General features: G+C 50.6%; 1 protein-coding gene and 2 long non-coding RNA genes across 4 annotated transcripts in view; 1 reads left to right on the top strand and 2 right to left on the bottom strand.

The window, feature by feature from the left end:
* LOC135830118 (mucin-6-like) overlaps window positions 1-7261 on the top strand; it is a 28120-nt gene extending 20859 nt beyond the window's left edge. The window contains exons 4-5 of the mRNA XM_065342509.1: window positions 2385-3172; window positions 3569-7261. Of these exons, the coding sequence (XP_065198581.1) occupies window positions 2385-3172; window positions 3569-6219 (3439 nt within the window). The 3' untranslated portion in view covers window positions 6220-7261. The remainder of the gene's footprint in view (window positions 1-2384; window positions 3173-3568) is intronic.
* A 1658-nt stretch (window positions 7262-8919) lies between these two features.
* LOC135829443 (uncharacterized) lies at window positions 8920-15944 on the bottom strand. Of its 2 annotated transcripts, none has more exons than XR_010555822.1 (3): window positions 15331-15944; window positions 12183-12262; window positions 8920-9522 (listed from the first exon to the last, which is right to left on the bottom strand). It is a non-coding gene; the product is annotated as an uncharacterized LOC135829443 (long non-coding RNA). The 2 variants fall into 2 exon arrangements; XR_010555823.1 differs by having other exon boundaries at window positions 12183-12242.
* Window positions 15945-18233: 2289 nt separating this feature from the next.
* Window positions 18234-19457, bottom strand: LOC135829736 (uncharacterized). Its single transcript, XR_010555902.1, has 2 exons — window positions 19242-19457; window positions 18234-19090 (listed from the first exon to the last, which is right to left on the bottom strand). It is a non-coding gene; the product is annotated as an uncharacterized LOC135829736 (long non-coding RNA).
* Window positions 19458-20297: the final 840 nt, after the last annotated feature.

Below are 20297 nucleotides of genomic sequence, written 5' to 3'. Positions count from 1 at the left end.
AGTAAAACCTGTAACTAAAGACCACCGTGACTAGCGACCAGCCTGGTACTACAGTAAAACCTGTAACTAAAGACCACCGTGACTAGCGACCAGCCTGCTACTACAGTAAAACCTGTAACTAAAGACCACCGTGACTAGCGACCAGCCTGCTACTACAGTAAAACCTGTAACTAAAGACCACCGTGACTAGCGACCAGCCTGCTACTACAGTAAAACCTGTAACTAAAGACCACCGTGACTAGCGACCAGCCTGCTACTACAGTAAAACCTGTAACTAAAGACCACCGTGACTAGCGACCAGCCTGGTACTACAGTAAAACCTGTAACTAAAGACCACCGTGACTAGCGACCAGCCTGGTACTACAGTAAAACCTGTAACTAAAGACCACCGTGACTAGCGACCAGCCTGCTACTACAGTAAAACCTGTAACTAAAGACCACCGTGACTAGCGACCAGCCTGCTACTACAGTAAAACCTGTAACTAAAGACCACCGTGACTAGCGACCAGCCTGCTACTACAGTAAAACCTGTAACTAAAGACCACCGTGACTAGCGACCAGCCTGCTACTACAGTAAAACCTGTAACTAAAGACCACCGTGACTAGCGACCAGCCTGGTACTACAGTAAAACCTGTAACTAAAGACCACCGTGACTAGCGACCAGCCTGCTACTACAGTAAAACCTGTAACTAAAGACCACCGTGACTAGCGACCAGCCTGGTACTACAGTAAAACCTGTAACTAAAGACCACCGTGACTAGCGACCAGCCTGGTACTACAGTAAAACCTGTAACTAAAGACCACCGTGACTAGCGACCAGCCTGGTACTACAGTACAACCTGTAACTAAAGACCACCGTGACTAGCGACCAGCCTGCTACTACAGTAAAACCTGTAACTAAAGACCACCGTGACTAGCGACCAGCCTGGTACTACAGTAAAACCTGTAACTAAAGACCACCGTGACTAGCGACCAGCCTGGTACTACAGTAAAACCTGTAACTAAAGACCACCGTGACTAGCGACCAGCCTGCTACTACAGTAAAACCTGTAACTAAAGACCACCGTGACTAGCGACCAGCCTGCTACTACAGTAAAACCTGTAACTAAAGACCACCGTGACTAGCGACCAGCCTGGTACTACAGTAAAACCTGTAACTAAAGACCACCGTGACTAGCGACCAGCCTGCTACTACAGTAAAACCTGTAACTAAAGACCACCGTGACTAGCGACCAGCCTGCTACTACAGTAAAACCTGTAACTAAAGACCACCGTGACTAGCGACCAGCCTGGTACTACAGTAAAACCTGTAACTAAAGACCACCGTGACTAGCGACCAGCCTGCTACTACAGTAAAACCTGTAACTAAAGACCACCGTGACTAGCGACCAGCCTGCTACTACAGTAAAACCTGTAACTAAAGACCACCGTGACTAGCGACCAGCCTGGTACTACAGTAAAACCTGTAACTAAAGACCACCGTGACTAGCGACCAGCCTGGTACTACAGTAAAACCTGTAACTAAAGACCACCGTGACTAGCGACCAGCCTGGTACTACAGTAAAACCTGTAACTAAAGACCACCGAGACTAGCGACCAGACTGGTTCTACATACCACTTTGCCAGGCACGGACGGCCCCACATTCATAATAACTATGGTTACGCGGTGCAACCTTTAACTAAGAACCACCTGCCACTACTACCGCTTTCTGTGGCCCCAAGGGGTGGTCGTTAGTCACAGGTTTTAGTGTATATAGTAATCCCCAGAATGTGCAACTCTGATCTCCAAGCTATGCATGCCCTGAGTAGTGCACTGCCTTCATTGTGTATGGAAATGGCCATCAAGCCGCCCGGATTTGAGTTTTCCTGCGGTTTAGCCTAACGATTTCACTTGCAAAACGGTAAATTTTTAGGCAATGCCTGTGCGTGATACATCACGTACAAAACCATCCGAAGTCTCCGAGGAAAGCGGTTTTGGAATCAGGAAACTGTAGCAGAACAATAATGGTGCAATGGCTCAAAGCTTGTGGCTACGTAATATGGGAAAGGCGCTGTGTCACACCCCATATGCAGAGGCCAAATTCTTTGGGTTATGTACTCTTGGCGTGGGCTTGCATGGAGACACTGCCACTGATACTCAATTCTGTGGGCTTGCATGGAGATATTGCCAATGATACTGAATTCTATGGGCTTGCATGGAGATATTGCCATTGATACTCAATTCTGTGGGCTTGCATGGAGATATTGCCATTGATACTCAATTCGGTCATATAAATACCTGCTAATTGAATTTTGGATGGGCGTGCATGCATGGGTGCTTGCGAGCATGTGTGTCTGTATCTGTTTGCTCGTGTGCATGCCTTTGTCTGTATTTCTGCTGTAGGCCTGCAGGTAATGTCCGCGTATTCAGTTCCGAGAGTGGAGGGCTGACACCCACCATTCTAGATCTGATCATCAACTCTCTGGCGCAGCCACAGCAGCAAACCGTCTCCATGCCGGATACAGGTCGTCATGGCAACAAAATGGCCACCGCCGCAGGTATAGCCCCCGTAACTGCAGCCGCTGCCAGCTCCAGCGCCACGCCTGTAGTGACACTGCCTTCAGCATTGCTGAAGAAACACGCCGCACCGCCATCATCACCAGCAGCACCAGCACAGCCAATGCAGCATATAGTCTACACCACTTCACCGTCACCCGCAGCAACAGCACAACCTGTACAGCGTATGGTGTTTGCCGCGACACCCTCGCCAGGCAGGCGCACATCATCCGAGCGCCATTCCAGTTTCTCGTCCTCCACACCGTCACCACCTCTCAGCAACATCAGCGCCAGTACTCCCACAGCAGGCTATCCCAATACTTACCCACACGCACCAGCAATGGGAGCACCAACGGTACCACAAGCAGCAGGAGCCTTGCCTAGCATGTCAACCCTGGACTTCTGTTACTCGCCACGTTTGCTGATTGTGGACAGCAGTCGTGACCATACGACCGTGTCCTGTCGGCGCGCCGCCAGTAGGGGACATTTCGACATGTGTGTTATACCGGACGGGTGTGTGTCTGTATTGGATACAACCATACACGCCATCATACTCAAGCCGTTCAAGGAGGCTCTGCTACGTCACTGGGCGGCCATGACTCGTGGTTGTCGTGTGGGATTTGCCCGACAGCATGGTGAGTTTATCGACTGGTCAGTGTGCTGTGCAAGGAAAAGGAAACGTGTGAGCGCGGGCTAACAGAATCTGTTAGCGCGCACTCGCACATTAGAGGAAAGGTTCTAATGTGAGCAGTATTGGTCAAATCCATTCTTCATTCGCCTCATACCAATAGGTGGAGATATTTTGAGGTAGTCGTGACAGGTTTCCTGACCCTTGTGACTTCTCCCTATTTCCCCGTCTTTCTCTGCCTCCTTTGTTTATCTCTGTAACTGTCTTTTCTAAATCTTTCTATTCTGCTCTCGCCTGTGGTTTGTACATGTGTTGTGCATGCGTGCGTGTGTGCGTGCGTGTGTGTTTGTGTGTATGTGTATGTGTGTGTGTGTATGTGTGTCTTATGAACACTTCCCTCCAGAATCGGCCATGGTATCTCCCACAAGATTACACGCATCTGCAAGACCACCACCACATCCAGCAGCAGTAGCAGTAACAGCATTGCCAGACACCATCAGCCACCACCACAGCACTGACCGAAGCAGTATGGCATACAGCTGTGCTGCTCTAAGAGTACGGACACCTCACCAGCACCACCAAGATCATTCGCTAGCACCGTCCACTCGCAACCAGCCGGCCGTTCTGTCATCCGTACACCACACACCGGCATCTTCCATCAACAGCATCTATGCCTCAGTGAGCCACACTGCTGCTGCTGCTGCTGCTGCTTCTGCCGATGACGATGTTGATGTTGATGATGGCGATGATGGAACTGTGGAAACCGGTTATCATCATAGCTCATCAGCTAGCGAGTCTTCACCCGCCAGTATGGCAAACATGCTGGATCAGCATAGTGATCAGCACCGAGATGACCAACTCAGCGATGACATCAGCTGTAGGAAGAGTCGCAGCAATGGCAGCAGCAGCAGCTATGGTGGTGCAAGAAATAATCAACATGATGCAATGGACTCGTACGACGACGACGATGATAACGATGACGTAAGCGACAGTGACACATCCGTAATGAGCACAGCGGCACAAGTGGACGCCGAGGATTTAGCCGACGATGATGACGACATACGATCGAGTCGTCATGTACATGTGACAACCTCCATTTCCACCACTGTTGGTACTTCCAGCCGTGCCGCAACACCCGGTGGTCAACCACGCCATCGAGAGATGTACTTGCGTGCAGGGAAGCATGCAGACTCTCCTATGGAGAACACAGCCACGTCCAGGACAAACCGACGACGAGCAAATCATCCATCCCGCATCGAGTTGCGACCACCCCCACACTATCCTCAACAGCATCACCAGCAGCACCAACATCAGCATCAGCCGCGCCCGCAGCACTCGCCACACCCGCAGCACTCGCCGCACCCGCACCCCCATCAACAACAGGATCCACACCAGTACCCACCCCATCAACAACAACATCATCATCATCATCATCGTCATCATCATTATCCGCAAGGACACCGAGGACTATCAAGAGAGGGTCAATGGGAGAATGTAACCGTGTCTAGTGGTGTTTGTCCTGTGAGTGGAGTTTACAACACTACATGTGTCCCTGTCTCACCAGTGCTCAGTCCGGCGGCTAGCTCACACACCCTAGCCAGCGGCAGCACCCACATACTGGAGAGCTCACCGCACACACTAGCCAGCGCCGGTAGCGTAGCCGCTACGCCGTCAAGTCCATACAGAAGCACCAGTGGCATGCTGTCACCTGGTTACAGCCTAGTTACCATGACAACTCTACCCGGCAACGCGCCTAGCAACGCAAGCGGTGGTGATGTGCGTGGCTCTACACTCACCACTGTACACAACACAACGATGGACAATGTTAGTGGTGGGGACGGAGATAGAGCAGGCATGATGACAATGACCTCGCCATCTTCACACACTAGAAGACGGAGGGAGAGTGCAGATCACTATGCACCGGTCACCTCACCAAGGTACCTGCCTCACTCCGTAGATGCTATTCTGCACAGTGAACGGCAAGCAACAGCAGCCACCGCAGCAGCAGCAGCAGCAGGAGCAAGTAATGCTGCTATGCACACATGCATGCCCCCACAGCAGCATCGACAGCAACAACCACAACCGCAGCAGCAGCAGCATATGCATCAGGCCAGACATTTAAGCGGCCCTGTCCCGGTCGCGGGCCGTGGCAATATGGTTGTAATATTACAACCGGCCCCAGCGCAGCAGCCCTTGCAGCCCTTGCAGCAGCAGCGAGTACCCACAGTACTCATGTCACCCACCTCAGCTCCACCGCGTGCAGTACACCCGGAGTTTGTTATGACAACATCATCGGCACCAAGAGAGGTCGTCACTGCACCCGACTCACACATGGTGTCTCCAACACCGCCGAGTATGCAAGCTATCTGCGACATGGTGTCGCGTGCGTGGAGCGACGTCAGCAGTGAGCATATAAGGTCCGCGTTCACTTCGTGTGGCATCACAAGTGCATGCTCGATGCCTACCCCCAACACGCGGGGAACAGCCGGGTCGATGGGTCTCGCCGCAGCTCCCTATGGTTTCCATGGCAGCGGGGATGCTGCTCGCGGACTGAAGATGGATCAGCGACAGCAGCGTCATGTGACACAGCCACAGCTGTTGCTGCCGGCAACCAATGCCCATGCCGCTGCTGCTGCCACCTCTTGTCACCAGCACTACGGGTTTTCGGCGGCGGCACACGACGGTATGCCCCGGCTTGTCACCACAAGCATGCTACGCCCTGATCACCCGTATGCACCGCTGCCACCGTCAGGGATCAACTCCACATACCGTGCGGTGGCCGTGGGTGGAAGTCGTATGGCCGGCCCGCCAGCAATCGCAGGCCACCGCAGTGCAGCTGGTATGACCAGTGGTGGCAGTGGCAGTAGCAGCAACGCTCTTTCACAGCATACCTGTGCTGTTGGCAATGCAGCGGTGGCGGCGGTGGCGGCCGAGGCTGCAATGGCGGCCGAGGCTGCAATGGCGGCCGAGGCTGCAATGGCTGGTGGCAAGCACCTCAACTTGTCCTTCTCTAGTGACATGCTGGATGAGTTGCTGTTGTCACCATGGGCATGAAAAGAGATTGAGTGTCTGCCTGACCGTACGCAGTCTGTACAGAAGCCGTCTTCAAACAACAAGACAGGTGTGTGTACAATGAGAACACTTGACTGAATCCACCCCCCCCCCTCCCCTCCCTCCCCTTGAACTTGATAATATTCTAGTCTTCCCTCACTCCCTCGCTTCCCTACCCTGGACTTGATAAAACCTACGCCCATGCTTCCTGCCATAGACTCAATCAGGTCTGCCCCTGCCTGAATGTCTTCATCTGTAGATTTCTGCCCGCGTCCTTAGGGCAGTTCAGGCAGATATTGGCCACATCCAGTATTGAACTATTTCACCAGGGCCAGCGAAAATGTTTCCTCTCCTTTCCACATGTGTGCGTGTGTGCTAGTCAGTTTCTTCGTGTGTGTGCTTATCCATGTGTGTGTGGGCGTGTATATGATCTCGGCCTGGATAGGTGTGACAAATACACCAGCGCTGAGTAACGTGAGCGCCCCCAGTACATTCATGTAATATTTTTCATGACTTGACCTGGTGACTGTGTGTTAGGTGAGCTGTTTCAAATGTTCCTTTCTCTATCTATCCTAGTCTACTATCCTATTACAACTAATTTATGACCTGACTATGCTAACACATTGTGATTGAACTCAGCTAGTGTGACCTGAGGGGTGGTGGCGTTCGTACGGGTGCGCAAAACTCGGCCTCTCGCCGAGTCTGGCGCGAACCGTGAATTTTTTTTTTATTCTTTAGTGTGACTTGAAAGTTTGAATTCTGGCCACCCTTGGCAGCATGTCCAAGCCTGGTTCCGTTTCCGTCATTCCTTCTTTGCGAGTTGTAGAATAGTTTCTTCACCACCATTGTTCTTTTTTTACGTTGCACTCTTTGCCTCTTTCACGCTTCTCTATTTGATCTCACCCTGAGTATGGAACACATATTCAATTGTGCAGTACACTGTATTGCAACCCAACAGTTGTGTTTTTAGAGTACGAACCAGAGCAGAGATTGATATAATTATTGGTGAAACTTCTTTCGTTTGTAGAAATGCTGCCTGACTTGTGATGGTGTGTGTTTGGCTTGCGTTGTGTGCACAGTTCGTTTGTGTGTCTGTGTGTGGGGGGGGGGGTGTTTGCTGGAGGGAGATGGAGTGAGTGTGTGTGTGAGTGTGTGAGTGTGTGTGTGTGTGTGTGTGTGTGTGTGTGTGTGTGTGTGTGTGTGTGTGTGTGGCTATCATCGCCTTCGGCGATGGGCTTTCCAAAGGTCCAAAGGTGTGTGTGTGTGTGTGTGTGTGTGTGTGTGTGTAAGGGGGAGGGGGGGGGGGGGCACACATGAACGATCAGAAGAACAGAACAGCATACCTGTTCCGTGCGTGTGGCTTTGTCTCCTCTCCGTTCTAACTTCTAATAATTCAAGTAGTTCTATGGTGTGGGATTCTACATTGAAGAGTTGCCTCTCCACTTCAGATCATGCCAGATGATTACAGAATGTAATCACTCATCACCCTCGTTGAACATATGTATAAGTGCATGCTATGCTTGATCACTTCCAACAAATAGTCAGTTGGCAGAGTGGTAAGTATGAGTAACTTGCAAACAGGAAACTTGAGTTCAAATCCAGGCAATGATGATGGACATGAGCATAAGAAAACAACGGCCTGTGGCCCGTGTGGGGTTAGTTTCTGCATAGCCGGGTGGGACCCGGTGCTGGGTGTTTGTGATAATGATGATGTTGAATTTTATGTTTTCATCAAGGTTAGAATGTGTTTGTGAGTGTTTGTCTCTTTCCATGCATGCAATGTGCTGTTGTTGTTGCTGGTGTGTCCGCTGTCTCTGTCTGGACTGCTGGTCGGATTACTCTTTTTTCCCATGATTTTCAGAGTTTGAACGAACAGAGCTTGTTTCTAGACCTAGAAGTCCTGCTCCCGCCTGGACAGTTATGCTTTCCCGATACCCCACCATCCACCCTTTTCAGACCTCTCAATATGTTGACATTCTCACTACAGTGTCCCTCATCACCAAACACACCAGCCGGCAAGGGAGCACCGCCAAGCACCGTAATTGACGGCAAACTTGCACACTCAGACGAACAAACGAGTTCCGTTCCACGTGACATGAACAACTCAGAATTCAATGCTGTTCATTGTTGGCATGAGCAACCACAGTAGCTTCATTAATCACCATGGCGGCACAAAGAGAGTTCAGGAATCAAACGGGAAAATCAGATCAAGGCGATTCAACTGCAGCGATGAGAACAAAATAGAGTTGGCGCAATCCAATGTAACTCGTCAACTCTCTCTCTCTCTCTCTCTCTCTCTCTCTCTCTCTCTCTCTCTCTCTCTCAAGAAACTCGGAATGCTATAATAACAAACGTATCTACTGTCGTGGACATTGAAGTCCAATGGGATGACCGGGGTCGGCGTACCGATCACTGCTTTTAGCGCGTACATGCACTGTAGCTCACAAACACTCTGTCAAGATGAACCAGCAGTGCTCACGGCTGCATGGCTAGCACCCCATGGCTAGCACCCCATGGCTAGCACCCCATGGCTAGCACCCCATGGCTAGCACCCCATGGCTAGCACCCCATGGCTAGCACCACATGGCTAGCACCCCATGGCTAGCACCCCATGGCTAGCACCCCATGGCTAGCACCCCATGGCTAGCACCCCATGGCTAGCACCCCATGGCTAGCACCCCATGGCTAGCACCCCATGGCTGCTTTTGAATTCTTTTAAAATGGATGTCAATGTCCACACTAGACTATCTGCTCCTAGGACATCTGTGATCAGCAGAGAGTATATCAGATGCATGCCAGCCTCAAAAAATTGTGATAAGCATCAATGATGGTATATGGCAGGGCAGAGATTTCAGCTTAGCAATCCAATCTATTGTACTGCATATTGATCCACTAAGGAGGGCGTACAAGCAAGATCTATGAAAACTCTAAAACTGAACAAGAGGAACACACTAGAGCACCAGTTATGCATTAGAGAGCCCACTGACTATTCCTGATCTGAAACAGTTAGATCAGTGTTTTTGAACATCTCAGTGACTGAGATTCCATGAAGTGTAGTCACAGTGCATAGCTCACAAGAATACACCACCTTCAGTGTATCAGTATATTATACAGCAACAGAGTGCAACCACTCACATTGTACTATGCTGGCAGGAGAGTAGAAAGAAGACTGGCTGGTGTGCCGGCTGATAGAGGTGTCGCAGGTGCTGCTGTGCACACCGTTTGAAGTCAGAGGCTCTAGTAGAATACACTGTGCCTGATGGTAGGACCTATAACAGCGGATGTCCCTTGCACACCACGCATCTCCTTTAGTCAACACATGCACGCGTGTATGCATGCAAACACCGACACAGAAACACAAACCAAGCACAACACAAACACACACACACACACACACACACGCACACACACACACATAAACACACACACACACGCACACAAATACAAACACAAACAAACACACACGCAGGTATTCGCATAGGAGCCTTGGTGCAAGATTGGTGAAATTGCAGTAATGCACAAAACCTGTCAACAATCCTTGCCTATATGTTTAATATCTCGAACACTGTCACCAAGTAAAGTCCTAACACATACCAATCGACACTACAGCAGCAGCAATGACATCATTAGCTACAACACCATTCACTGCCAGCAGCAGCAATGACATCATTAGCTACAACACCATTCACTGCCAGCAGCAGCAATGACATAAATTAGCTACAACACCATTCACTGCCAGCAGCAGCAATGACAGCATTGGCAACCCATTCACTGCCAGGAGCAGCAATGACAGCATTGGCTACAGCACCATTCACTGCCAGCAGCAGCAATGCCAGCATTGGCAACAACACCATTCACTGCCAGCAGCAGCAATGCCAGCATTGGCAACAACACCATTCACTGCCAGCAGCAGCAATGAAAGCATTGGCAACCCATTCACTGCCAGCAACAGCAATGACAGCATTGGCTACAGCACCATTCACTGCCCACAGCAGCAATGCCAGCATTGGCAACAACACCATTCACTGCCAGCAACAGCAATGCCAGCATTGGCAACAACACCATTCACTGCCAGCAGCAGCAATGATAGCATTGGCAGCAACACCATTCACTGCCAGCAACAGCAATGCCAGCATTGGCAACAACACCATTCACTGCCAGCAGCAGCAATGATAGCATTGGCAGCAACACCATTCGCTGCCAGCAGCAGCAATGCCAGCATTGGCAACAACACCATTCACTGCCAGCAGCAGCAATGACAGCATTGGCAACCCATTCACTGCCAGCAGCAGCAATGATAGCATTGGCAACAACACCATTCGCTGCCAGCAGCAGCAATGCCAGCATTGGCAACAACACCATTCACTGCCAGCAAAAGCAATGCCAGCATTGGCAACAACACCATTCACTGCCAGCAGCAGCAATGACAGCATTGGCAACAACACCATTCACTGCCAGCAACAGCAATGCCAGCATTGGCAACAACACCATTCACTGCCAGCAGCAGCAATGATAGCATTGGCAGCAACACCATTCGCTGCCAGCAGCAGCAATGCCAGCATTGGCAACAACACCATTCACTGCCAGCAGCAGCAATGACAGCATTGGCAACCCATTCACTGCCAGCAGCAGCAATGATAGCATTGGCAACAACACCATTCGCTGCCAGCAGCAGCAATGCCAGCATTGGCAACAACACCATTCACTGCCAGCAAAAGCAATGCCAGCATTGGCAACAACACCATTCACTGCCAGCAGCAGCAATGACAGCATTGGCAACAACACCATTCACTGCCAGCAGCAGCAATGACAGCATTGGCCACAACACCATTCACTGCCAGCAGCAGCAATGACAGCATTGGCTACAGCACCATTCACTGCCAGCAGCAGCAATGACAGCATTGGCTACAGCACCATTCACTGCCAGCAGCAGCAATGACAGCATTGGCTGCAGCACCATTCACTGCCAGCAGCAGCAATGACAGCATTGGCAACAACACCATTCACTGCCAGCAACAGCCATCACAGCATTGGCTACAAAAACATCCATCACAGCCTTGCCTATACTACAACGTCTTCAGCAGTGCCACGCCCTCCACCACCATGGAGGTCACTGCCAACAGCAGCAGCGGCAGCAGCAGCGGTAGCGATAGCAACATGTGAGAAAAGCAACATCCACACTAACAATCACAAGTATAGTTTTTGATTTTGAAATCAGATGGCATGACGGGGGGGGGATCACCGGGGATGACGGGGGGATGACTGAGGGGGGGGGGGGGGGTGATGACCGGGGGATGACTGAGGGGGGATGACCGTGGGATGACTGTGGGGGGGGGGGGGAGGGGTGACTGTGGGATGACTGAGGGGGGGGGGGATGACCGTGGGATGACTGTGGGGGGGGGGGGGGTGACTGTGGGATGACTGAGGGGGGGGGGGGATGACCGTGGGATGACTTAGGGGGGGGGGGGGGAGGTGATGACCGGGGATGACTGAGGGGGGGGGGGTGACCGTGGGATGACTGAGGGGGATGACCGTGGTATGACTGAGGGGGGGGGGGGATGATCGTGGGATGACTTAGGGGGGGGGGGGGGGGGAGATGGTGACCGGGGATGACCGTGGGATGACTGAGGAGGGGGGGGATGACTGGGGGGGGGGGTGACCGTGGGATGACTGAGGGGTGGGGGAGGGTGACCGTGGGATGACTGGGGGGGGGGGATGACCGTGGGATGATTGAGGGGGGGGGGGAGGATGACCGTGGTATGACCGGGGCAGGCGCCCTTACTGCTTTTAGCGCGTACAGTACACGCACTGTACTTCACTGTACTTCACTGTAGTTCACGAACAAGCTTTACAATTGGACCAGCAATGCTCATGGCTGCAAGGCCAGCGCACCGTGGCCACTTCATTTCTCATCGGATTTCAATGTTCGCAACAGTACAACATGTGGAATATTACGTTTAGCTCACCTAGGTGTCTGGATGCCACCCATAGCACACTGACATCCTCCTGGTAATATCGGTCTAGTTCTGAGGTACAGCAAAAACAACTGGAAGGAGAAAAAGAACACAAAACTGCATAGGGTAAGCAAGCATAATGTAAGGGTTTACGGCGCCAACCGCTCCCAATTACAAGTGTCACCGCTCCCAATTACAAGTGTCACCGCTCCCAATTACAAGTGTCACCGCTCCCAATTACAAGTGTCACCGCTCTCGGTACAGCAGCGGCAGCAGTACTGTACTGTATTTCCCCGATTAAAAGTCAAACTTTATTGTACGTCGCACCCCCATTATCACATTTGAGCCATATTGGACTAGGCACCAGGCTAATGGTGGTGAGAAGAAGAGCTCTGTGTCAGAATAACTATGCAGCCTAGAGAGCTCGTATGGGCGGGCGTATTTTTACCGCCATAGTGCCGGGGGTGTCTTTACCACCATATTAATCAACGATTGAGCAATATTGTTTTGATAAACTTGACTTCAGTAGTAAGTCATGCTCGATTGTAAGTCACACGCCTTTTTTACCCTTGCATTTTAGTGTGAAAAGTGTACGACTCATATTCGGGGGAAGCACGGTAGTTACAACTTGGGTGACAGCAGCACCCATAGCAATCCTGGGTTCCCACAGCAACACCCATAGCAACCCAGGATTCCTACAGCAACACCCATAGCAATCCTGGGTTCCCACAGCAACATCCATAGCAATCCTGGGTTCCCACAGCAACATCCATAGCAATCCTGGGTTCCCACAGCAACATCCATAGCAATCCTGGGTTCCCACAGCAACATCCATAGCAATCCTTGGTTCCTACCAGTGGCGGGTTAAGGGGGGGGGGGGGGGGGCGCGCCCCCCCCCCTCAAAAATTTCGACCTAGGTTTCGAAAAATAATAGGCAAGGCGCCGGGTCGAGCTAGACTAGGCTCGGGGCGCGCGCGGCCTGAAACGATTGTCCAAAAGCGGTTGCACGGTACGGTGCTCGAGCTGGTGTTGATTGTACACACTACAGACTACAGTACAGTGTACAGTCTACAGAGCTAGAGTAGAGTCTACGTACAGTGAGCATGCACGGCTACAGAAACACGGTGACCTGACTGTGTACTGACTACTGTTGTACAGTGTGATCCCTGCTGGGACGCGCTCGACGCGTCTTCAACGGTACAAACATCGAAGAAAAGTCTTCGATCGAGTCAACCAAAACACGATTCGAATGCCGAGGGCTCAGGCGATCATCCTCGTTCGAATCGTGTTTTGGTTGACTCGAAGGCTTTCTTCGATGTCTCAGGGACATCCCAAAAGGCCAAGCTCTAGCCAGCAGAGCCTGGAATTTTTGTAAAGCGTTCCTGTGGCGGCGCAACTCCTGCTGCCGCTCCAACAGGAAACAGTGGGAATGATGAAGTCGCTGTTATTCCAGTTGAACTTTCGGAGGGGACTGACAGTCACACTCCGCCAGACGTGGAAGAACCTGTTGTCAGCGAGCAGCCAGAACATGAAGAACAGCGCACAGTGACAAGTACCGCTGCCTATGTAAAGGATGCTTTGAGGGCGGTGAGAAATTGTTGGACTCACATAAATAATTGCAGTTTTGCGACCATTTGCATCCCGGTCTTGCGACCATTTGAACCACATGGAGGCCAGCCCCTGGCAACCAATGATGGTTGTAGTTAGGAGCTGCATTGCTTTCAACACAGTGCGTCCTCCGGCTTGGTAACATGCTGTCCGACCAATCAACATGTTATGCAACCTACAGTGGTGTGTCCAGGATTTGCCTGAGGGGGGGGGGGGGGGGTTGCGGCCGGGATTGGGTGGGGGTAGATGACATCGTGCTACTGTCCCAGGTAAGCCATTTTGAAAACCGATGTCAAGGAGCCGTAAATCTAACACACTACGAGCAGTATTTCTGTACACGCAGCAACATTGTACATTGTAAACTTCAAATTTGCCATTATGTGAGCCAATCAACTGCATGCAATGCGAGTCCAACAATTTCTCACCGCTCAAAGCATCCTTTACATAGGCAGCGGTACTATGTTCACTTGTCACTGTGCGCTGTTCTTCATGTTCTGGCTGCTCGCTGACAACAGGTGCTTCCACGTCTGGCGGAGTGTGACTGTCAGTCCGGTCCGAAAGTTCAACTGGAATAACAGCGACTTCATCACTCCCACTGTTTCCTGTTGGAGCGGCAGCAGGAGTTGCGCCACCACAGGAACGCTTTGCAAAAAATCCATCCAGGCTCTGCTGGCTAGAGCTTGGCCTTTTGGGATGTCGCTGAGACATCGAAGAAAAGTCTTCGAGTCAACCAAAACACGATTCGAACGAGGATGATCGCCTGAGCCCTTGGCATTCGAATCGTGTTTTGGTTGACTCGAAGACTTTTCTTCGATGTTTGTACGTTGAAGACGCGTCGAGCGCGTCTCAGCACTGGGATCACACTGTACAACAGTACAGTGTACACAGTCAGGTCACCGTGTTTCTATAGCCGTGCAACTGCATGCTCACTCTACTCTGTAGATTGTAGACTGTAGACTGTAGTGTGTACAATCAACACCATTATAATATATGTACCAGTGCCACCAGCTCGAGCACCGTACCGTGCAACCGCTTTTGGACGATCGTTTCAGGCCGCGCACGCGCCCCGATCCGAGCCTAGCTAGCCCTGTGCCCTGCCTTTTATTTTTCGAAACCTAGATCGAAACTTTTGAGGGGGGGGGGGGCGCCCCCTGCCCCCCCCCCCCCCCCCCCCCTAAACCTGCCACTGACCTAACAAGGCATACATAATAATCCTGATATCTACATGTATCTCCATACTCTACTAATATCTCCTCCCACATCTCTCTACCTCTCGTACATGTAAGTTACCTGGGCGGGGACAGTTTGACCCATGTGACAACCACTCGACAAGGTACATTGAAGTGCTTTTTTCGTTGTGTGTGTACATGTATGTATGTGCGTGTGTGTGTGTGTGTCTCGAATTTCGGAGAGACCCACGCGACCAGCTTGGGCAGTGAGCAAGTACATGTGTGTGCGTGCGTGTATGTGCATGTGCGCGTGCATGTGTGTGCATTGTGATTGCGTGCATGCTTGTGTGTCTGTGCGCATGTGTATATGCGTGTATTCTTACCTTGCGTCGCCGCTGTGTCATGGTCACTTGGTTTTTTGTTCGTCCGTAACACCATCACTGCATCACTCGCGACTCTCTTGTCAGCGTGGCGGCCATCACAACCCTCCCCGTATTCGCTTCATTCTCTCACAGCCACAATACAGGTCACTGATTATTACTCAGCGTTGTCTTAGTTACTTGAACTGCTCGCTACTAGCGTTCGCACCTGATACATGGCGTCCATCAGTGCACAGGTCGTCACTGTCAGACGGACAGCGAGAGAATACAGCGAGCCCATCAGTCTTCATTGCCATCGCTAGGGATATCCGTCGTCGTCAGAACACTGGATATTACTATCCTCACAAATGAATGAAAAAATAAATTTAATTTTCAGCCTGCGGCTGCCAAGCATGCTAGCATTGCTAAGCAGTACCGTATCGACTTGTTCTCCGAAATAAACCACGAAACTCCTGGGATAAGAGATTTCCAATCACGTCGTGACCATCGAGGAGCAGCATGTTTGCGAGCAACACTGCACACAGACAACGCATCAGAGCTCACAAGTCACATCAGATCAGGTGTGAGTGTCACCATTGCCACGAAGGATCGAGGATGGAAAACGGTGTGGATGGGAAAAAACAACCTGATGTCTCAGTGATGTCTGATGAACTACCATGAACTACAGACGGTAGTACAGAGCATGCATGAGCACTGACTCGACCAAACCTCAGAGTCAGAGTCAGAGTGAGTCTGTGTCCATGGCATGGCATGGCCGGCATGGTGTCACCATGATCGTCATTACTGTGTGCTCTCTACCAGGGAGTGGTAGAATACCGGTATTTTACCACTCCCTGCTTTCTAGTTTAGCACCATGACCATGCATGACGTTCAACTGCAGAGTAGAGCGTAGTCATGGTAGTCACTACGCAGTGCAGTGGTACTGTGATAGATCTACACAGTTCTGTTCAATGAAATCCGATCGCACGGCATGCATCAAGCCAAAGGTTGTGCCCTGCATGCAGCATCTCTACACATCCCAGTGTTCTCAGGTTTAGCCGGCTGCGTGCGTGCATGCACAGCATCCGGCGTGCATGGCATAAAAATTAACAATAACGTGCTGGATCGAATAGACCGATCCCCTTATTATTGTCTGGGTTCGAGCAAGGGGGCAACTCCGCAGTCGCGTGGGATCCTGCTGCACACACGCGACCAACCTCACCGCGGCTGTGCGTGACTTCTGGCATGCGAAGTGCAGAGCACACGAGATCTACATGCAGTGCAAGCCTGTCTACAAAAAAATGCCACAAGCTGCAAGGACTTTTGATTTGAGCTGTTTTGTTTTTGTTTAGACGTCTTCCTTTTTACGACTTCAGGATGCCTTCTCAGAACATTGCTGCGTTCCTCACTGTCAGAACAGGAGGACGAAGCAAACAAGTCATTTCACTCCTTTCCTCGTGTGGAGCCACAGCGGCCTGGAGCAAGGGGATCCAGGCTATTCCCCGTGAGGAAGGACGTAGTTTTAGGGTCACTCTGAATATTTGAGTTGCAGCGATCATTTCGATCCCGAAATCGAAATCGTTTTGCCCAGCTCTACAAGGACAGGATGAGTCCAGGAAACCAAACAGCTGTCCTACGGTACCAGGTTTGCTTTTCGCAAGAGAGTGGAGTCTGGACGCCCTGTTCCCCATGATCGCAAAACAGTATTTGCTGAGCCTAGTGCAGCTCGGTCATGGAAGTGCAGCGTCTGCATCACGAGCTCCCCATGCTCGCAAACCAGTATTTTGCTGAGAGGCAACGGCACTTTGAGTTGGAAAGGAACCTGGCTTAGTGCAGTTTGGTCCTGTAATGGAAGTGCAGCATCTGCATCAGGATTTGGCAGCAAGTAGAGCTCGTGTACAGAGTCTCGTGGAGCAGTTGGACGATGTGAGGACTGGGGTGAAGAAAGCCGAAAAACAGCTTACGTACAATAACATAAAGAAAGACTCTGAGCCGCTCCAGTTTCTGACTGGTTTGCCTTCAGGTGTTTGGACCGCTCTGTGGGACTTCTTTGAGCCTAGCCGAGAAAATGTACTGCGCCGCGCCAGATCTGCGAAGACGGAAGCTGAGGGACGGCGGATACAGTTGGAGGTGGCCGTAAATCGCCAATGAGCATGTAATGGAGGATCAGCTGCTACTGGCATTGATGTGTCTAAGCCTGGGCCGAATGGAACAGAAGCTGGCATGCGTGGCACAAGTTAACCAGCCGTTTCACGGTATATAGCTAGCTGAGCTGGAAAGATGTCTTGTTCCTCCGTTTGGGCATGATCCCCATCTGGGTGAGCTGGCGAGATGTTCAGTCATCAATGCCATGTACCGCAAGACATTCTGCAATGGGGATGAAACAGTTCTATTTTGCCATGCACTTAGGGTTCTCGCACCGGCACGGCACAACAAGACCTAACAGATCCTTGCGCTCTTATTTTCTCCCATGGTAACATTGCCGGTCACAACACCCGGTAGCCAGTCGCAGATGCAACCAAATCAACCAGGTTCTTTTTTTCCAATACTGAAACCAAAGGTATACCAATATTTGCATCGAATGCAGTGATGATTTCAATACTGTTCACTAGTACTATGCATTACCAGACTGGCATATAATCATGATAATATTATCCATTTCGCAATCACTGTCATTGCTTTCTTAGATCTCCAATCATCAATATCGGACCATAAACCGTCTACTAGTATCATCTTATATTCCTGCTACTATCCTCCTCTAACGATGAGCTTGAAGAAACGAAACAGCTGTCTAGAGGCGTAAATAATATCTGTCAACGGAAGTGTCCTTGCTGTGCTGGTGTGTTTATGCTTCGTGCATTAGTTCGGCCAAGAGCGCATGGTGGTGGCGGGTTGAGGATGTAGTACAGCGGAGTATGACCGAAAGCTCTGTCACGATGTATTTTATTAGGAAGGTATAGAAATGGAAAACAAAACCTGTATCTTCATCTTGGGCGTAAACAGCCCGTCTCACATTAAATATACTAGAAAATAGTTCACTCTGAACATGCAGTCTTCCTAAGAGAGAGGGGGGGGGGTATATTCATAGGTTCGAAAGAACCGCACACACACTTTGCTGCAGACAGCGGCAAGCTTTCGCCCTCGTGCTTCGATGAGGGAGCAATCCACTGCGCTACGCTTGCGATTAACAGCAAGCTTCAACTTTTCAAAGGTACGACTCATCACTGGCTCTGGGGTAATGTTCCTGGAACAAATACCCCATTGCCGACTGAGGGCCAGGAGCACGCAATCTGCCTTCCTGGGCGAGAAGTGTTCCAGCACAAGAAGCAGCACGAATACATGCTGACAAAGACCACCATCACCACCAGCCGGCACACAGCACACTGTTCTTCAAAAACCATCCACTCCATCCCCACCATCCACTCCATCCATGTGTTTGCACTGTCCTCCTCTAGCTCTTCACGCTCAACAAATACCACGCACTGCTCATGGTTTTTTTTTGCTTCCTCTGGGTTGGCTAGCCCTTCGACTTGACAAAACAGCGATCACCGCTGCACTGCTATCGTCACCTCATAGCAGTCGCTTCCACCAGTGGCTTTTCCTGTCTTTGCAAGGTGTCCAAGGATGGCTGCTGTTGTCACTACAGGCAAATCAGAAGTACTTTAGTGGCTGATGTCCAACCAGATCGTTCAGTGGAAAATCGATTTTTCCACTTCAGGGCTGCTGATCGCGATCGCGACTTGGTGACTTGGCAGCACCACAGTTACCTTCATAGAAGATGGCTCTGGAGAGGAAAAGGCAGACCAGAAAAAGGTTACTATTGTCTTCAGCACCGATCTCAAGGAGAAAGAAATACGGTCTGCTAAAGCCTAGGCACAAAATAAATCTCAAAACACGATTCACGATTCGAATATTTCAACAACAAAAAAACTCACCTCTGGAGTAACTCCTGTTCGTGGCCCGAGATCGTTCCCTCCCGCGCCTTGAAAAAATCCTACAGCTGCATCACAGTCCATGTCTTTCTCAGAGACTCTGCTCCTACCAGCAGGAGGTTCAGCACCGCTCGAAGCCATCGCAAACTACTTGAACTAAGCAGAAGACATTCCAAAACAAACCTGAAACACACTGTCAAAGATGCTGTCACGTTCAAAAATTAGCTCAATCGCGGGTGAGGTTGCCCCCGTGCTCGAACCCAGTATAATAAGGGGATCGGTCTATTATTATTTAGCACAGTACGTAACTTTATTCCACAATACATGTGTACACTGTTGGTCCAGTGCGAAGAGAACGTGCGAAGAGAACGTGCGAAGAGAACGTGCGAAGAGAACGTGCGAAGAGAACGTGCGAAGAGAACGTGCGAAGAGAACGTGCGAAGAAGACGTGCGAAGAGAACGTGCGAAGAGAACGTGCGAAGAGATACATGTACTTGTTCAAAGTATTAGTTGTTGCAGATGCAAGTAACAATAGATGTTTTCATATCAATAAAAAGAACAAATTCCTCCGTCATCACCGTACAACAAAGAAGTCATGTCACTGACGGAGGAATTTGCTATTTTTATTGCTAGTTGCTGGTTCCAACGAGGAACACACGCTTCTTGCCGAACTTGACACTTTTAACTGACTCACGACTGCCATCCAGAGCACACGAAGAGTACGTCGCACCTTCAAAAAAAACCTTCCACTCGGCAAACCTGCAAGAAAGCACCACTCCTTGCTCTATACACAATTTTCCCGGAATTCACTCCTCACCAGTTGAGTATACTATTATAAGACAGTGTTAGAGGTACTTTTCAGGCACAATGGGAGTGGTGATTTCTTGCAGGCTTGCCGAGTGGAAGGTGCGACGTGCTCCTGCCTCGTGTGCTCCAGATGGCAGTCGTGAGTCAGTCAAGTGTCAAGTCCGGCAAGAAGTGTGTGTTCTTCGTTGGAACAACCAGCGCCATGACTAATACCGCTGAAGTCGCAATTTCTAGGTTCGTATTGTTGTCCCT

This window comes from Sycon ciliatum, chromosome 13 (assembly GCF_964019385.1).
Source record: "Sycon ciliatum chromosome 13, ocSycCili1.1, whole genome shotgun sequence".
Classification (NCBI taxonomy): domain Eukaryota; kingdom Metazoa; phylum Porifera; class Calcarea; order Leucosolenida; family Sycettidae; genus Sycon; species Sycon ciliatum.
Note: the sequence above shows the minus strand (reverse complement) of the source record. Positions and strands in the feature narration are given on the sequence as shown.